General features: G+C 45.5%; 1 protein-coding gene across 1 annotated transcript; it reads left to right on the top strand.

Moving 5' to 3' along the window:
• Positions 1 to 327: 327 nt before the first annotated feature.
• On the top strand, positions 328 to 11,157 carry TP53 (tumor protein p53). The gene is made up of 11 exons (XM_045824646.1): positions 328 to 469; positions 5,927 to 6,025; positions 6,195 to 6,216; positions 6,306 to 6,593; positions 7,718 to 7,904; positions 7,986 to 8,098; positions 8,273 to 8,382; positions 8,715 to 8,848; positions 8,934 to 9,001; positions 9,528 to 9,634; positions 10,263 to 11,157. The coding sequence occupies exons 2-11, from the start codon at positions 5,955 to 5,957 to the stop codon at positions 10,342 to 10,344; spliced, it is 1,182 nt and encodes a 393-aa protein (XP_045680602.1). The 5' UTR covers positions 328 to 469; positions 5,927 to 5,954; the 3' UTR covers positions 10,345 to 11,157.
• The last annotated feature ends 5,217 nt before the right edge of the window (positions 11,158 to 16,374 follow it).

Below are 16,374 nucleotides of genomic sequence, written 5' to 3'. Positions count from 1 at the left end.
AAGACAAGTATAAGGGCTTTTTTTTGTTACACCTTCATACTTGACACAGTGGCAGGAGTCCAGGAGTCTTCCAAAATGGTTTCCACAAATTCTATCTTCACGACTTTGGCTTATCTAACTTTCCCATCCTAAAATGTCGGTAACTACAGCTCCAATAAGGTCAGGCGGGAATCCTGACTTTCTCAGCGTTCTTCTCTTCCACCATCCTTTCCCATCGCCTCCGCCCTCGGGCGAATTACTTGCCCTTACTTGTCATGGCCACTGTCCAGCTTTGTGCCAGGAGTCTCGCGGGGGTTGCTGGGATTGGGATTTCCCCCTCCCATGTGCTCCGACTGGCGCTAAAAGTTCAGAGCTCAAAAGTCCGTAGCCACGGTCCTGAACGCAAGTGTCCTCTGGGCCTCCGGTATCACCTGGTATCCGGTCTCGTAGCGTGTTTCCCAGGGCGGTGATACGCTCCCCTGGGGTTCAGGTAAGCTATGGACTGAGTGTGGTGATTCCTCTCTGTCATGAGCTCTCGGTCCTGTGTATTTTCAGCTAGGGAGAATAGTGGGGGCTGGAGATTGGGTATTGAGGACTTGGCGATTGGGAAGGGGGTGCAGATAAAAGCTTAGCTGCAATGTTGGGAGGCCTGAGTGTGGATAACGGGATGTTAAGAACAGCGGAACACAAACCTGAACACCTGGGCGGGGAAGTAGAACTTTAGGGAACTTTCTCGTGGCCTAGGGGTTCTCCCTACCTAGCATTCCCATTCCCATCCCAGTGCCAGGTGTAGGGAATCCTGAAATCAGATGCACAAAGCATCAGGGTCTGAGACTTTAGGATCTCAGAACTCACGGCTGTAGATTTTAAAGCACATAGCATTCTAATGGAATCTCGGGCTACATTCTGATATTATTTGGGGTGATCTGGGAGTCCACGCTGCTAAGGAAGGTCCCATGACTTCCGGACCTTTGTCTTTCTTGGAATAAGCTATCAACCAGCCCCCAGCTCCGCTAGACGGAGAAAATGCAATTAAATACCGTCAGCCGTGGAAGTGGGAAGTGCTAAACGAAAGGTTCACTCGCGAAACCAGGGATTATCCTAGTCCGAGAGGCCCGGAAGCCCTGTTATTGTTTGGCTCTACATTCACATTTCTGCCACTTGCACTACCATTTCCGGTCTCTTCGGAGCAGTTCATATTTACTTGATGAGAGGGAAGGAGGAAGAGGAAATATCTTTCAGTCTGATTCCTATTACTTGTGGAAGGAGGGTGATAACCCCCTCCCCTACTTTTTTTTTTTTTCCTGGAGTGCTTAATTACGGCTTTTGGAAAGGAAGGGAGAGTATTTGTTTTGATGGAAACTTCAGTCCCTCCCCCTCTCGAATGGTGTGCTCCAACCAGAGGGACTCCAATCTCAGTGGACGCTACCATTGCGTGGGACCTTTTTTTTTTTTTAAAGTGTGCACAGGGCAAACCCTAGGTATTTTCGCGAATAGGTACATTTGAGAATTAACAATGAAAAAGTGTAACGACGGGTCATTTGTGACGGAGAAACAACCCTCTTATCCGGTTTTGGATTAAGCCATTTCAACCTTGGACGCAGACTGAACGTCGTGAAAGCGGAAGGGGCGGGCCTTGGGGAGGGGCAGCCGGGTGGTCCTAAGTGCCTCCTACTCTGGCCAGTTGTTGCCTGTGAGAGGAGCACGACCCTTGCCAAGTCCAATGTTTAACCATTTCCCCCGCATCTTCATCCCTTAGGCCAAGGTCATTCCATTCATCAGTGATTTGCCACGCACCTCCTAGAACCCAGGCACTGTGCGTGGTACCTAAAGTTTGCTTTTTTTCTAAATTGAGGCCTCATTTACACCCACTGCAATTAGAAGATTTCAAAATATAGAACATTTTCATCGCCCCAGAAAAGTCGTGATTTTTCTACAAAGGCCCCAACGTGAATCTGTGGGGGGAAAGATTATTGTTTTTATTTAGATTTTTTTAAATGCAGACAAGTACAAAGATAACACTCATTCCCCCCAAATAAATATATAACATTTAACGGTTTGTCTTATTTGTGTCCTTATTCTAATTGTACAGGTAATATATGGATACCATCTTTTTACATTTAATTTGTTAAAGGTAAAGCCCCAAGTCCCGTGAGCATGCATATCCCCTCTCTGAAATAATCACTCATAGTTTTGTGAGCTTTATTCTTCTTGCCTTTCATACTTTAACATACGTATGTTTTTAAGCAATAGTTGTTTTTAGAGAGGGGGAGGGCTGGAGAGACAGAGAAATATCAATTGATTACCTTTTGTAGGCGCCCAGACCAGGGATCTAACATGCAACCTAGGCAGGTTCCCTGACTGGGAATCATCCCATTGGTATATGGGATGACTGTACACTAGTGTGGCTCCAACCAGCTGAGCCACACCAGCCAGGGCTGTTTTGTATTTTTTAATATACATAAACTACTTAAATTACTATGCTTTGCTTTTTTCCTAGCAAATTGTGTTTTTCACTCAACATATTTCTGGGCTACATCAGGTTACAGATAAATTCATTGTCTTACACTGCTATTGAATTTCTCTTGTGAGTATACCACATTTAATTTAGTCAGACCTATTGATGGGTAGTAATGTTTCTTGTCACCTGCCATTAGGAACTGCACTAACATGAATATTCTTGTGCAAGACTCCTGCCGCCTCACGTACAACCATTTTCGTGGGAATCTACCTAGAAGTGGTTTTGCTGAGTAGTAAGGTGTGTGTGTGTTTAGTTTTACCTGACACTGCCTTACTACTTTCCATAATCAATTTTTTTCCCCAATCAAATAGCTTTCAGCCAAAACCTTTTTTAACACCACTCTGGATGAAGCTGTAGGAACAAAATTATTTAGAGCTTAAATGTAGCCTCAGGGTTCATAGGTTCAAATCCCTGGCCCTACCCCTTGGGAGCTCTCTGAGTTTGGGTAACTGACATAATTCCTGTAACCTTAGTCCCTTGGCTGGTGACAAAACCTACCTTCCTGGCTTTTGGGGAGCATTAATGGCATAAGCCACTGAAAGTGTAGGGCCTGTGAGTAGCAGCCATTGTTATGATAGTTGTCTGTCCTGCCCCGCCTTGGAGTCCCAACTTGGACTGCCTGTAAATATCCTTCCTCAGGCCTTTGGAAGGTCTTGTTCAGCTTCTGACCATTTTAGTATTCTGGTTTCCTGATGCACATACCCATAGGAAGTACTCACTCTGAAAAGGTTTCCTAGTGACAGCTGCCTGCTTTTTCAAGAAGCATTGAGAATTTAGCTGCTGCCAAGAATTGAGAGGGGGAGGCCTTCAATGTCCATGGGGCTCTCTCCCCCTGGGATTGACAATACCTGGGGCACACCACCCCAAGATAGCGCCTCCGGGCATATTTTGGATCAGTTCCCTGGAGGAGGTGAATGGGCATTAATGGAATGGTACCACAAAAGCCCTACCCGCTCACAATCACAAAGTTCTCACTCTAGACTAATACAGAACAAATAAAATGGACCAGCTATATAAACAGGAACATTTATCAGCTCTTACTATGTGCCAGGCACTTTCCCAGCTCTACGTTCCCATACAAAGTCAAGTACTAATATTTTATAGCAAAGAGAACACTAAGGCAGAAAAATTAAGTAACCTCCCACATTATGAGCCTGGGGATGCTGGTCTCTCTTGTGCCCATGTTTCCCAGCCCCTAGGTAGTTTCTGTATGAGAAGAAACGAAAAAGTTAACCCTTTAAGATAGGTATGTGAGGTCATGGCAAATTTGAATAACAGTACATCAGACCTCAGGCTTTCAACTTCTGAGTGCCATTTGCTTGAGCACGCTTCCATAAAAGTCTCAAAGCTTTTTTGATCATCGATCTGGTACTCTGCCCCACCTACCCAATTGTTTGGGATCACTCCTTTGCTGCTCCCTCTTTCTTGCCTTCCTCTGTGCGTGTAGAGTCCTACCCCCTGTCAGGGTTGGGAGTTCTGAAAAGTGGTTCTTTGCCACCCTCTCAGTTGGATGATTTTTGTCAGCTAAAATCTGCACCTGAAGAGTAGCCTGATGAAGTGACCATCTTATTCCTAGATGTTTGAATGGTCCTTTTTAGTTTCTTTTTAAAGAAGGGAGGGAGAGAAACATCCATCTGTTGCCTTTCACATGCCCCCATCCAGGGATCTGACTAGGAATTAAACCATTGGATGATGCCCAACCCATAGAGCTACACCAGTCAGGCTGAGTGGTCATTTAAAAAAATTTTTAAATTATTGATTTGTACCACATATTTATGATTCCTTGGTTGCTTGTTACATGTGCCCTAACCAGGGGTCAAACCTGCAACCTTAGAATATCCAGACAACACTCAAACCGACTGAGCAGCCCACTTAAAGCTGAATGGTCTTTTCCCTGTCGCCCATTGCTTTTAGAGAGGAAGAGAGAGAGAGAGATGCATGGATTGGTTGCCTTCCATACACACCCTGACCAGGAATCAACCCCCCTCCACCTTTCAGTGTACTCACCAGGGCAGTCATTTTTAATAAAAGTTTATTTGCTGACCTTTGTATACTGTGGGCAGGGTCACTTTAACCTCTTTGAAACTCAGCTTTCTCTAGTCAAATGTCAGATGTGGTTATCAGGACAAATAAGATAAGCTTGAAGGATTTTGCAAGCTAATTACATAAGAAAGCCTTATACCAATATAAAAGTAGACATAGTATTAAGGGAAATTAGAAAAGAGCCTACCAGTAACGGGCTTGCTGAAGTAGAAGGTTGGGGTTGTCGGTGCCCAAAAGACAGAAAAATGTTGTTTCCAGTGGGTGTGTTTCTTATAGCAACAGAGCTTAGTACAGAGCCCTGGCCCATGCTGGGGTCACCCCTCTGGCCTCCTTGCTCCTTTGGCCTTTTACAACCTGATCACAGCCTGGGCACAAGTCACCATTTAGTGAGCCCAGCCAGATGCATGGCATTATGCTGATAACTGGTGAACAAGATAACTTCCACCCTGGCCAATTGGTTAGACCATCATCCAGATACACCAAGGTTATGGGTTCTATCCCTAGTCAGGGTGTATAAAAGATTCAATCAATGAATGCATAAATAAGTGGAGTAACAAATCAGTGTTTCTCTAAAATCAATGCTTAAAAAAAAGGATAACCTCCCTATTCTGAGGAAGTTTATATATAGCTAAACATGAAATGAACAAGGGAAGGTATTAGAATTAACAGACAGTGTACGTTCCATGGGAATTAAAATAGAGTGGCAGAGTTTGGCTGGAAGACTGGTCTGGAAAAACATCCCTGAGGAGGTGTGACATTCAAGTAGAGGTCTGAGAAGGAGCCTATTCTTCAGCAATGGCAGGACCGGTGTTCCCAGTAGAGAGAACAGACAGCTAGGTGAACTGGGGAGTGTTTGAAGATCAGAGGACAGCCAGTGTAGCTGCAGCATCAGGGAAGGGAGAGAGTGCTAGGAGATGAGATCAAAGAGGAAGGCAGGGGCCTGGTCATGAGGGATTAGTAAACCAGGGGTGAGAATACAGTGGTCCTTCAGGAGCCTTTGCAATGAAGGGGTTCAGGTGGGGAATACGGGGGTCAAGAAAGGTATCTCTCCCCCCACCCCGGATAAAAGAAGTCGGCTAAGAGTTACTGCATCCTTATCAGGAAGGCTTGTGGATTCCTTGGAAGAATTGAAGTCCCCTCTCTAGTTATCCTTTTGAAGTGTGAAGTGAAGCTGATGAGAGGTAGGGCAAGGAACAGCCCAGTTGTGACCAAAGATTTAAAAAGAAGCTGTGAAGGAGCAGCCCTGCTCCTCAGGAAGTTAGGGAACTCGTGTCTCAGAGCCTGGTTTGGTGTCCAAGGATGGGGTTCTGCTGCTCGGTGCTGGGTGACTGGTGTTGGGTGTGTCTCATGCTGGATCCTCACTTTATCCCTCCTCCTACACAGCAACCACACTGCCTTCCAGAGAGCTGCAATGGAGGAGCTGCAGTCAGAGTCCATGGAACCCCCAATGAGTCAGGAGACGTTTTCACACTTGTGGAATCTGTGAGTGGAGGTCTCAGCCCAAGGGGTGGGGTGGACAGAGGTGGTTCACTGCCCAGCCACTAATAACAACTGCCCCACCCTTCCTACCCCACCCCATTCCCCACTGCCCTAGTAGTACAGGCCTGTAGAAAGCAAAAACCAGCACTGACTTTCTGTTCTTGTCTTTCAGACTTCGAGACAACAATGTCCTGGTAAGGACTAGGGGTGGGAAGAGACCGAGGGCTGCAGGGCCAGCGGGCTGGGAACCTGGCTCTCTGACTCTTGTTTCTCTCATTCACAGACTTCAGAGGTACCCACAGCAGTGGGCGATGATAACCTGCTGCTGCCCCCAGACTTTGTAAACTATCTGGACAAAGATCTGGATGAAGTCTCCAATATGCCAGCAACTCCTGCACCAGCAACTGCTCTCCCAGGACCATCCACCTCCCCAACACCAGCTACCTCCCCAGCACCAGCCACCTCCTGGCTCTTGTCATCCTGTGTCCCTTCCCAGAAGACCTACCCTGGTAGCTATGATTTCCATTTAGGATTCCTGAATTCTGGGACAGCCAAATCTGTAACCTGCACGGTGAGTGGCCCCAAGGGGCTGGCTCCCATGTGATAGTTCAATGCCTGACCATATCCCCCCGGGTTTTTCTGTTCAAACCCCTGGAATTTCTCTCAGCCTCTGGCTTCTCTTTCTGCCCATTTAGTCTGTGACCTTTGACCTCTGTCCCAAAGCTGAATTTTTCCCCTTGACCTTGGGCTTTCCTCCTCATCATACTCAACATCTCTCATGGAACCATGGAATTTTATTTTTTTTCTTCACTCTTTCATTCCTTAGCTTTCATAAATAAGCTTCCAGGATGTAGATCCCCAACTCTGCCATCTCTAGCTACCCTCCCTACAAAGTGCATTGGCTTTCCGTGGGGGCTTAAGCAGTGTTTGTTCATTTGACCCCCTGGGTACTTATTCCTTGACCTTTCTTTTCTTTCCTTTTCAGAGTTTATTTATTTAGTTTTATTTTTTCTTTAATATTTTCACTGTATTTTTTCTAGTTTTCTCCTTTTTTATTTTTTATTTTTTTTACTTTATTTATTTATTTTTAGAGAGGGAAGGGAGGGAGAAAGAGAGAGAGAAAGAAACATCAATGTGCGGTTGCTGGGGGCCTTGGCCTGCAACCCAGGCATGTGCCCTGACTGGGAATTGAACCTGCAATGCTTTGGTTCACAGCCCGCGCTCAATCCCACTGAGCTATGCCAGCCAGGGCTATATTTGTTTAGTTTTAGAGAGAGGAGAGGGGAAGGAGAGAGAGGTAGAGAAACATCAATGTGTGGTTGCCTCTCACATGCCCCCTGCTGGGGACCTGGCCTGCAACCCAGGCATGTGCCCTGACTGGGAATGGTACAGCGACCCTTTGGTTTGCAGGCCCACACTCAATCCACTGAGCTACACCAGCCAGGGCTCTTTCTTTTCATGATTGATTGATTGATTGATTGATTGATTGACTGACTGATTTGAGAGAGAGAAAGAAACATTGATTTTATTATTCCAGTTCCATTTACGTACGCATGTATTCATTGGTTGATTCTTGTATGTGCCCTTACTTAGGATCAAACTGGAATGAAACTCACCATGTTGGCATATCAGAATGACACTAACCAACTGAGCTGCCAGGCCAAGGTCCATTCATTCTTTCTTCTTTTCCTACAGTACTCCTCTACCCTCAACAAGCTGTTTTGTCAGCTGGCAAAGACCTGCCCCGTGCAACTGTGGGTCAGCTCCCCACCCCCTCCTGGAACCCGTGTCCGTGCCATGGCCATTTATAAGAAGTCCGAGCACATGACAGAGGTCGTGAGGCGCTGCCCCCACCATGAGCGCTGCTCTGACTATAGCGATGGTGAGCAGTTGAGGGCTGCAGGTGGGACAGGGCTATTGCCCAGAGTCCCCAAGTGTCTGATTATACCCTAATTACTCTTAGGTCTGGCCCCTCCTCAGCATCTTATCCGGGTGGAAGGGAATTCACGCGCCATGTATTTGGAGGACAAAAACACTTTTCGACATAGTGTGGTGGTGCCCTACGAAACACCTGAGGTCTGGTTTGGCAACTGGGGTCTCTGGGAGAAGGGGGCTAGAGGGGTTTGTTGGTGGCCACCCTGATGGGATGTGTGCAGAGCAGCAGGCGGGTTATCCCCATTCCACAGCTAGAGGTGCAGCTTACTGAGGCTGTCAGCCTCAGGGCTGGGTGGCATCTCTGTTCTCTCCCAGGTGGGCTCGGACTATACCACCATCCACTACAACTTCATGTGTAATAGCTCCTGCATGGGGGGCATGAACCGGCGGCCTATTCTCACCATCATCACACTGGAAGACTCCAGGTAGGGATCCACACACCATCCTTCAAACTGGCATGTTCCTCCCCAGTTTCTGCCTGTCTTTGTCCCCTGAGCCCTACCCCTCAACCATCTCCTCCAGCACTACCAGCCATCCTTCCCTCTCCCATCCTTACCTGTAGAACCTCCTTTGTTGTGCCCTCCCAGTTTTCTTTTCTCTGGCTTTACAACCTCTTTAATCTGTGGCTTCTCCATATGCCTGGAGCTGAAGCTTAGGCTCCACATGGGATGACGGTGGTTGGGAGTAGGTGGGGCCTGGCTTATTATAGGTAGTGCCCACCTTACTGTCTCCTGCTTCTGTCTCCTTACCTGGGTAGTGGTAATCTGCTGGGACGGGGCAGCTTTGAGGTGCGTGTTTGCGCCTGTCCTGGGAGAGACCGGCGCACAGAGGAAGAAAATTTCCTCAAGAAGCGGGAGGCTTGTCCCAAGCCCTCGAGGAGCACTAAGCGAGGTAAGCAAGCAGGACAAAAGGAAGTGGAGAGGGTGCACTTCTGCCCCAAATTCACTCTTCTCACCATACCTTACCTCTTCCCCAGCACTGCCCACCAACACCGAGTCTTCTCCGCCCAAGATGCCAGTGGATGGAGAATATTTCCTCCTTAAGGTACCAAGTCTGGGAAAGCAAGATAGGCAGTCTCTTGCCCCTACTCAGTGAGATTAGATAATGGAATAAAAGATGTATATGTAGCCCTGGCTGGTGTGGCTGAGTGGACTGAGTGCCAACCTGCGAACCAAAGGGTTGGGTGTTGGATTTCCCATCAGAGCACGTGTCTGCGTTGCGCACCAGGTCCTCAGTAGGGGGTGCATGAGAGGCAACCACACATTGATGCTTCTCTCCCTCCCTTTCTCTAAAAATAAATAAAATTCAAATAAATAAAAAAAAAGAAAAAGATTCAAGTCCAGCACTCAAAGTGCCCTTTTCTTCCTGGCTGCTTTCCTTACAATTAGGGCATTTGCCATCAGTGGGCAGTGGTGCCTAAAGAAAAATGGCTCCTGGTGTGTCTGATTGCAGAATGCCGCCTTGTACTGTACCATTTTAAAGAATCATCTTTCAAAATGGAATTTTTTAAAGAGCATGAAATAGTTCTATAACTTTAATAATTCCTTATTATCCTCCTCCCCTGCCTCAGATCCGTGGGCATGAACGCTTTGAGATGTTTCGAGAACTGAATGAAGCCTTAGAGTTAAAGGATGCCCAGGCTGTAAAGGACCCAGGGGAAAGCAAGACTCACTGCAGGTGAGTAACCTGGGCCCCTTCCCAGCCCCTCTCTCCTGCATTCCTATGTTGGGAAGCCTGGGATTCCATTCTAATCCTGCCTTCGTCAGAGTAAAAGGCAACTGAACTCTTCTCCTCTGGGCCCTGCCTGAACATTCTTTAGTCTTCCTCTAGTTGAACCATATAACCAACAACTTTTACTGCTTCTGGCAAGAGGGGGAAGTGGTCCACAAACTCCTCAAACCCAGAAATGAACATGGGTATTTTCTTTGCCATTTCTAGCGACCTCTGTCTCAGAGCTGGGGTGTCCACTAGGGGCCTGATAACTCTGTGGAAGTGTTGGACAGAGCTGAAGTTTGGAGTCAGATCTTCAGCCTTCCTGAGTACTAGCAAGTCCTGGCTGGCCTCATTACTGCCCCCTCTCAAACTCAGTTTCCTTATTTGTCAAATGGGGTAAGGGAAGATTAGGAGATTAATACACACGAGTACCCCAGGTGCTCTGTAAACGTGTCAACAGCTGATGGTGTCTGTTCTAACTGAACTTTCCCTTGCTCCAGCCTCAGGCCCTTCAGTGCCTGGATCTAGGAGGAGGGGCCCTGAGCCTCTCACTCAGATGATGTCATCTCCCCTCCCTCTTCTATCTCCACAGCCACCCGAAGTCTAAAAAGGGGCATTCTACCCACCGCCATAAAAAGCTCCTGTTCAAGAGAGAGGGGCCTGACTCAGAGTGACATCCTCTGCTTCCTGTTCCCTGTTGACACCCCCACCCTTGTCCCCTTTCCCTGGCATTTTTTTGGACTTAGCTTAAACTTCTGCTTGGTACAGGTGTGCCTTTGAAACACCCCAGAATTTTGTTTGCCTTGACCTGGAACCTTGCTGAAGAAGTTGGTTTAAATTGGTGGGTTTTGGCAGGAGGAGTGGGGAGCTGATATGTTCCAGCTTAGCTTTTAAGATTTTTACTGGGAAGACCATTTGGGGGAGATAGGAAAATGTTCCTGCATGTGAGGTTTAAGTTTCAAATCGACATATACTGGGTTGGAAGCTAGCCAGGGAAGCTGTCTCAAGGTGTTTAATTTCTCTTAACTTCATTGTCCACATTGATAAAATGCCAATAATCATACCTACTTCACAGGGCTTATTGTGAGGGTTAATGAAATAACATATGTTTGGGACTAGGCTCCCTCAGGCGTGCTGGTTTCGTCTCCCCATTGGCGGATGGATTAATGGTTTCTGACTGGGCAGCTAGTTAAAAGGAAGGAATTTCTAAGTCCCTTCTCTGCTTGCCCAGCCAGATCCTGTCTAACCTTTTGGTAAACCTCAGCACATAAGAAGAGATCTCACCCCATCCCACACCCTGGAAGATTCCATCCCTCCTGTAGGGTCTGTTTTACTTCCCCCAAATACTCAGGATTGGGGGGGGGGGGTTTACATACTGGACAAAGCACATCTGTATTCCTCACCAGCAGCCCTTCTCTTCTTCCCCTTTTATACAGCTTTTTTGTATTGGTTTCTTATTTTACAATAAAACTTTGTTTACACCTGTGTGTGTGAGGGCGCGTGCCATTCCTGGCTGCCTGGAGCCCGCAGTGCAGGGTTAAATTAAGGAGGTGACATTGGGAGGCAGCCACCTGAGCCTCCGGGGAATGTGGGCTGGGTGAGGGGGTGCCCACACCCGGTTCCAGGAGGAGAACAAAAGCTGGAGACTGGGTCAGTCTGCAGGCTGCATGACAACAAGGGAGGGGGTGACTCCATCACTGTCCCTTTTCCCCTCCTGCCAGGGCTGGCACAAGATTCTCTCCTGCCCCTGTTTCTAGGATTGGGCTATTGCCCCCTTGTCAGCCACTCACCAAGGATTATGGGATTTAAATGATTTAGCAAGCCTGAGCCTCTGGGGAGCCATCTGCTCCACAGGGAAGAGGCAGGATACCTGAGTTCCTGAGGAGAAAGAGGGTGGGTGCTATTCGATGAAGATGAAGATGAGCAGAGCAAGCAGGGGATGGTCTGCCAGCCCAGGTCCCCAGGAAGTGGGGGCAGCTAAGGTGAAGGCTGGGATGTGGAGCTGGGGCCTTCCCAGCATTCCCTCATCCTGGGCCTCATGCCAGGCAGTTGAATGAATTGAAGCTTTAAACTCTGCCAGGAAAACCTTTCAAAGGGCTTCTTGGGTTAGAGTGGAGAGCTCAGAAGCCCCCCCACCCCCACCCAATCCTGTCCTTCAGTGCTATAGGCTCCCAGGAAGGGGGCTGGGGGCAAGCTTTCCCCACCACCCACTGCTGCCCTGGCCAGTGCTTTGGGGGTGGCCAGATTGTTTGTCCTGCCTCCTCCGTGAGGCAGCGGGAGAAGTGCTAAGGTCTGGAGGGGTTTCTGGGCCATTGTCCTCTCAGCCTACCAACCAGGCATAAAAGTGCCAGTGGGAGTCCTCTGGCTTGCCCTGTGCATCCCAGATGGCTGTAAAGCCACCAGCCACCCTGGCCTCAAAACCACCATTTTTCTCTAATTGTTGAAGGTGCCAAACACTTCCCAGGAGACCCAGAGTCACCATGTCTCTCCACCCACCCGGCCTTTGGCAAACTCTCATTCCTGTAGAGGGTCACCTTGAAGCTCCCTTTCTGATCAGCTCCAGCACCCTTTCCTCATATTTCCCTAGAATGTGTCCCTAGCTCTGCTTCACTTCTGCTATATTTCAGAAATAGACTGGTGGTCCCTTAGTGAGCTAATAGATTACTGGACTGAACACTATGAGGCCTGGATATTCAAGCCAGCCCTGCTATAAGCTGTGTGACTTTTCGTGAGTCCCTAACCTCTGGTTCCCTCCTGCTCACTTCACTGTTCATTTGTCTATCCTAGTCAGATATTCACTAGTGCCTTACTCTGTGCCCAATATCATTTGAGTCCTGAGGCCCCATGGCAGACATGGCCCCTGGTCTCAAGAGCCCAAGCCCTGCCCCATGAAGGTTTGAAATAAGTTAGAAAACTTGTTTCCCCATTTTCAGGAACACAGGATCCCCAAATCTACGAGACACCAACAAAAGCGCTCTGAGGAAAATGTGTAACTGTATGTGTTTTCATTATTTAAAAAAACAAATCTAGCATGCATCCTAAAAACTAAAGACACAAATGACTGAAACAGAAAGCAAACTTAATTAAAAGAATAGATCCAAAATCGGGCTTTTTTCAAAAAGTAAAACTCAAGCTCTTGGTTCAGAGAGTTGGGGGTGGAGAGGGCAAGGACCAAGTGATCCAATGGTATTTAAATTACCCTGGTCCATAGGAAGAGTGAAATTTCCAATTCATGCAAAATAATTGACTTTATTAATATTAAAACCTGGTAAAGTATGAGTGGATAAAAAGATGAAGGTATTAAGAAAAAACAGACAGATAATAGTATGGTGATTATCAGAGGGAAAGAGGCAGGGAGGTGGAAAGAGGGTATAGGGAACATAAACAGTGATGGAAGGAGACTTGAGGTGGTGAGCACAATATACAGGTGATGTACACATGAAACCTATTTAATTTTATTAACCAATATTACCTAATAAATTCAATTTTAAGAGTAAAAAAAAAAGACAGGTAGGGGTAACCATAAAAATATATGTGTACATACTAACGAAGTAGGAGTTATTCCAGGAGCTAAAGGTTAATTAAATAGGGAATCTATCACCGTAACTCATATCAACAAATTAATGAAGAAAATATGATTATATCAAAAGATGCTGAAAGGAACTTGACTAAATTTCAGCAGCCATTCTTTTAAAAACAGTAGTGGAATACCAGTAAGTATCCTATAATTTCAATTAGTATCAAGAAGTAAACAGGGATGCCCATTGACAATGGTTTTAGGGCACTCAAAAAGATAATACTGATTTGAAAAAAAGAAACTACTTTTTAGATCACAAGTGTCTAAAAACTCAAGACATGATAGAGATGAGATGGAATTAAGAGAATTTAGGAAGGAAAACAGATGATGGAAAAATATTTTAAAGCAAAAGCACTGAAAATATTCTATTCAAAATTATGAAAGCAATAAAACATTCAGGAATACATTTAATGAGACTGCCAAGCAAAAGAATGGCACAGGACCTATATGAAGAAATCTATAAGACCTTATTTACTTAAGGACAAAAACCAAGCTCCAAACAAGATACCATGCTCTTAGATGGGAAAACTGGATATATCCTAAAAGTCAATTCTAAAATAAAGATAGAATGCAATTCCAATTAGAATCCCAACTAGTTTTATGTTTCTGTAAAGTGTCTAAGAATAACCAATAGTTTTTTAAAGAGAATGGGGGAGCCGTGACTGGGTAGTTTAGTTGGTTAAAGCATCATCCCAATTCACCAAGGTTACAGGTTCAATCCCTGGTCAAGGCAGATACAAGGAGCAGCCAGTGAATGCAAAAATAAGTGGAACAGCAAATCAGTGTTTCTCGGATATCGAAAAACATGAAACAACTGGAATTAGATCAATATAGCTTGGTATATGGAGTAGTAAACAATCCACAAGCAGCAAGCAGTGAACCCAGAGGTAGGTCTCAATATATAGGAAATTTTACCAAATAAGCAAAGCTGATATTTCAATTCAATGGGAATAAATTATGGACTTTTAAAAAGATTTTCTTTATTTATTTTTACAGAGAGGGGAAGGGAGGGAGAAAGAGAGGGAGAGAAACACCGATGTGCAGTTGCCTCCCACATGCCCCCACAGGGTACCCTGCCTGCAGCCCAGGCACATGCCCTGACTGGGAGTATAACTGGCGAGCCTCTGCAGCAGGCACTCAATCCACTGAGCCACACCAGCCAGGATGGATTTTTTTTTAAATGAAGCTGACAGAACTGGAAAAATAAAATTGGACTTCTTATTTACACACAAAAGAGAAATAAACTAGCCCTGGCTGGGTGGTCCGGTTGTTTGGAGCGTCCTCCAGTACACCTAAAGGTTGTGGTTCAGTTCATGGTCAGGAAACATACCCAGGTTGCACATTCAATCTGTGTTTGGGGCGCATATGGGAGGCAACCAATCAATGTTTCTCTCTCTCTCCACACCCCTCTCTAAAATCAATAAACATAACCTTGGGTAAGGATTTAAAAATAATAATAATAATAAACCAGATAAAGTGAATGTAAAATTTAAATGAAATTAAAATCCTGCCCTACCCCCTCCCAAAAGAAAATCTAGAAAATAATAACTATATTCTAGTGACTGGAAACCCAGAAACTGAAAAATAACCAATATTTGACTATCTGAAAGCCTAACATTTTAACAATAAAAGGCAACCTCAAGAGGCAGACAATCAGGGAGAATTTTACAATGTGGAAAATGGTTACTATCTTCAGCTGTCAAGGAGCTTTAACAAATTAAGAAAAGAATGAACCAACAGAAAAAATATACAGCCATTTGAGAAAAATTATAAAAAATAAAAACTATTAGAGCCCTATCAGGTGAAGTAGTGACAATTTTTTTCTTAATTCTCACCTGAGGATATGAGGATATGTTTTTTAATTGATTTTATTTTCTTATTTTTATCCTCACCTGAGGACATGGTTATTGATTTTTAGTGAGAAGGGAAGGGAGGGAGAGAAACCTCTATCAGTTGACTCTCGCATGCACTCTGACAAGGAATCGAACCTGCAACCTAGGTAGTGCCCCGACGAGGAATCAAACCCACAACTTTTTGATGTTCAGGTCAACACTCCAACTGAGCCATCCGGTCAGAGCCACATAGTGACAAATTCAATAAGTGAAGAAAGTGAGATGCACAAAAGTGCATAACGATTCGATTTTGCAACAACAATGACCAAAACCCAGTGATCCATGTTGTTTCAACTATGCATTCAGGATAAAACTGCATATGTGTATGTATGTGTAATAAAGCTGTCTTTTTAAATTTTTATTTATCGATTGGTTTGAGAAAGAAAGGAAAGGAGAAAGAAACATCAATTCGTTGTTCCAATTATTTATGTATTCATTGGTTGATTTTTGGAACCCACAACCTGGATATATCAGGATAATGCTCTAACCAACTGAGCTATCCAGCCAGGGCAAAGCTATTTTTCAAAACAAATACTAAGACCAACTCACCGCAGACAAAAGCAAATAAGCCCCAACAAAAAATTTAGTTGTGAACCCCTCCCATACACCTCAATAAACATTGTATAGACCCATCCATCCCTTTTTCTATGCTTATATGTGTACTTTTCTTTTTAACACCAAATTAAGATCATAAGGTTCATACTGTTCTGAGATCTCTCTCACTAGTCAATTTTTCTCCTTTTTAGACATTTGCTGATGCTATTCTCACCCCAAACTGTCTCATTCTTTAATCCTCTAAGAAACCTTCTATTTGAAGCCCCCAACAGGAAGTAGTTGACTACTCTGAATTTTGTCCTCACCAGCTTTCTCTCCTCCTCGAGGCAAATTTAGGTCTACCTGGTATGAGTTCCTCGTGTGCTCCTCACCTCTCCTGTTAAACTGGGAAGCTTCCTTGGGGACAGGAACTCTGCCTCTTTCAAAAGTGTCCTCACAGTGCCTAGAATGCACATAGTAGGCACTTCATAAGTATGGCTGTACAAAGAGACATAGGTTTCCTGTTTCTTACAGTGTGTGGTCTCAAGATACTATAGGTAAAGGAGTGACGTATGAGGTAGCTGCTGAAGCACTGCACAGCAGAGGTCAAATCTGGGAAGCAGCTCACGGCCTGGGTAACTCCGAATCTGCCGAATCCCCCTCCATCTCCTTCCCAGGGCTCTACCAAATGCTCAGAAAGG

The sequence above is a fragment of the Phyllostomus hastatus genome, unplaced genomic scaffold (assembly GCF_019186645.2).
Source record: "Phyllostomus hastatus isolate PE091 unplaced genomic scaffold, TTU_PhHast_1.1 phas_scaffold_55, whole genome shotgun sequence".
Lineage (NCBI taxonomy): Eukaryota > Metazoa > Chordata > Mammalia > Chiroptera > Phyllostomidae > Phyllostomus > Phyllostomus hastatus.
The sequence above is the reverse complement of the archived record's forward strand: the minus strand, read 5'-3'. Positions and strand labels throughout refer to the sequence as shown.

Coding starts and splice junctions, on each gene's coding strand:
- TP53 (XM_045824646.1), top strand. CDS start 5,955: ATGGAGGAGCTGCAGTCAGAGTCCATGGAACCCCCAATGAGTCAGGAG. Junction 9,002..9,527: donor GAGAATATTTCCTCCTTAAG/GTACCAAGTCTG, acceptor CCCCTGCCTCAG/ATCCGTGGGCATGAACGCTT. Junction 9,635..10,262: donor GAAAGCAAGACTCACTGCAG/GTGAGTAACCTG, acceptor CTATCTCCACAG/CCACCCGAAGTCTAAAAAGG.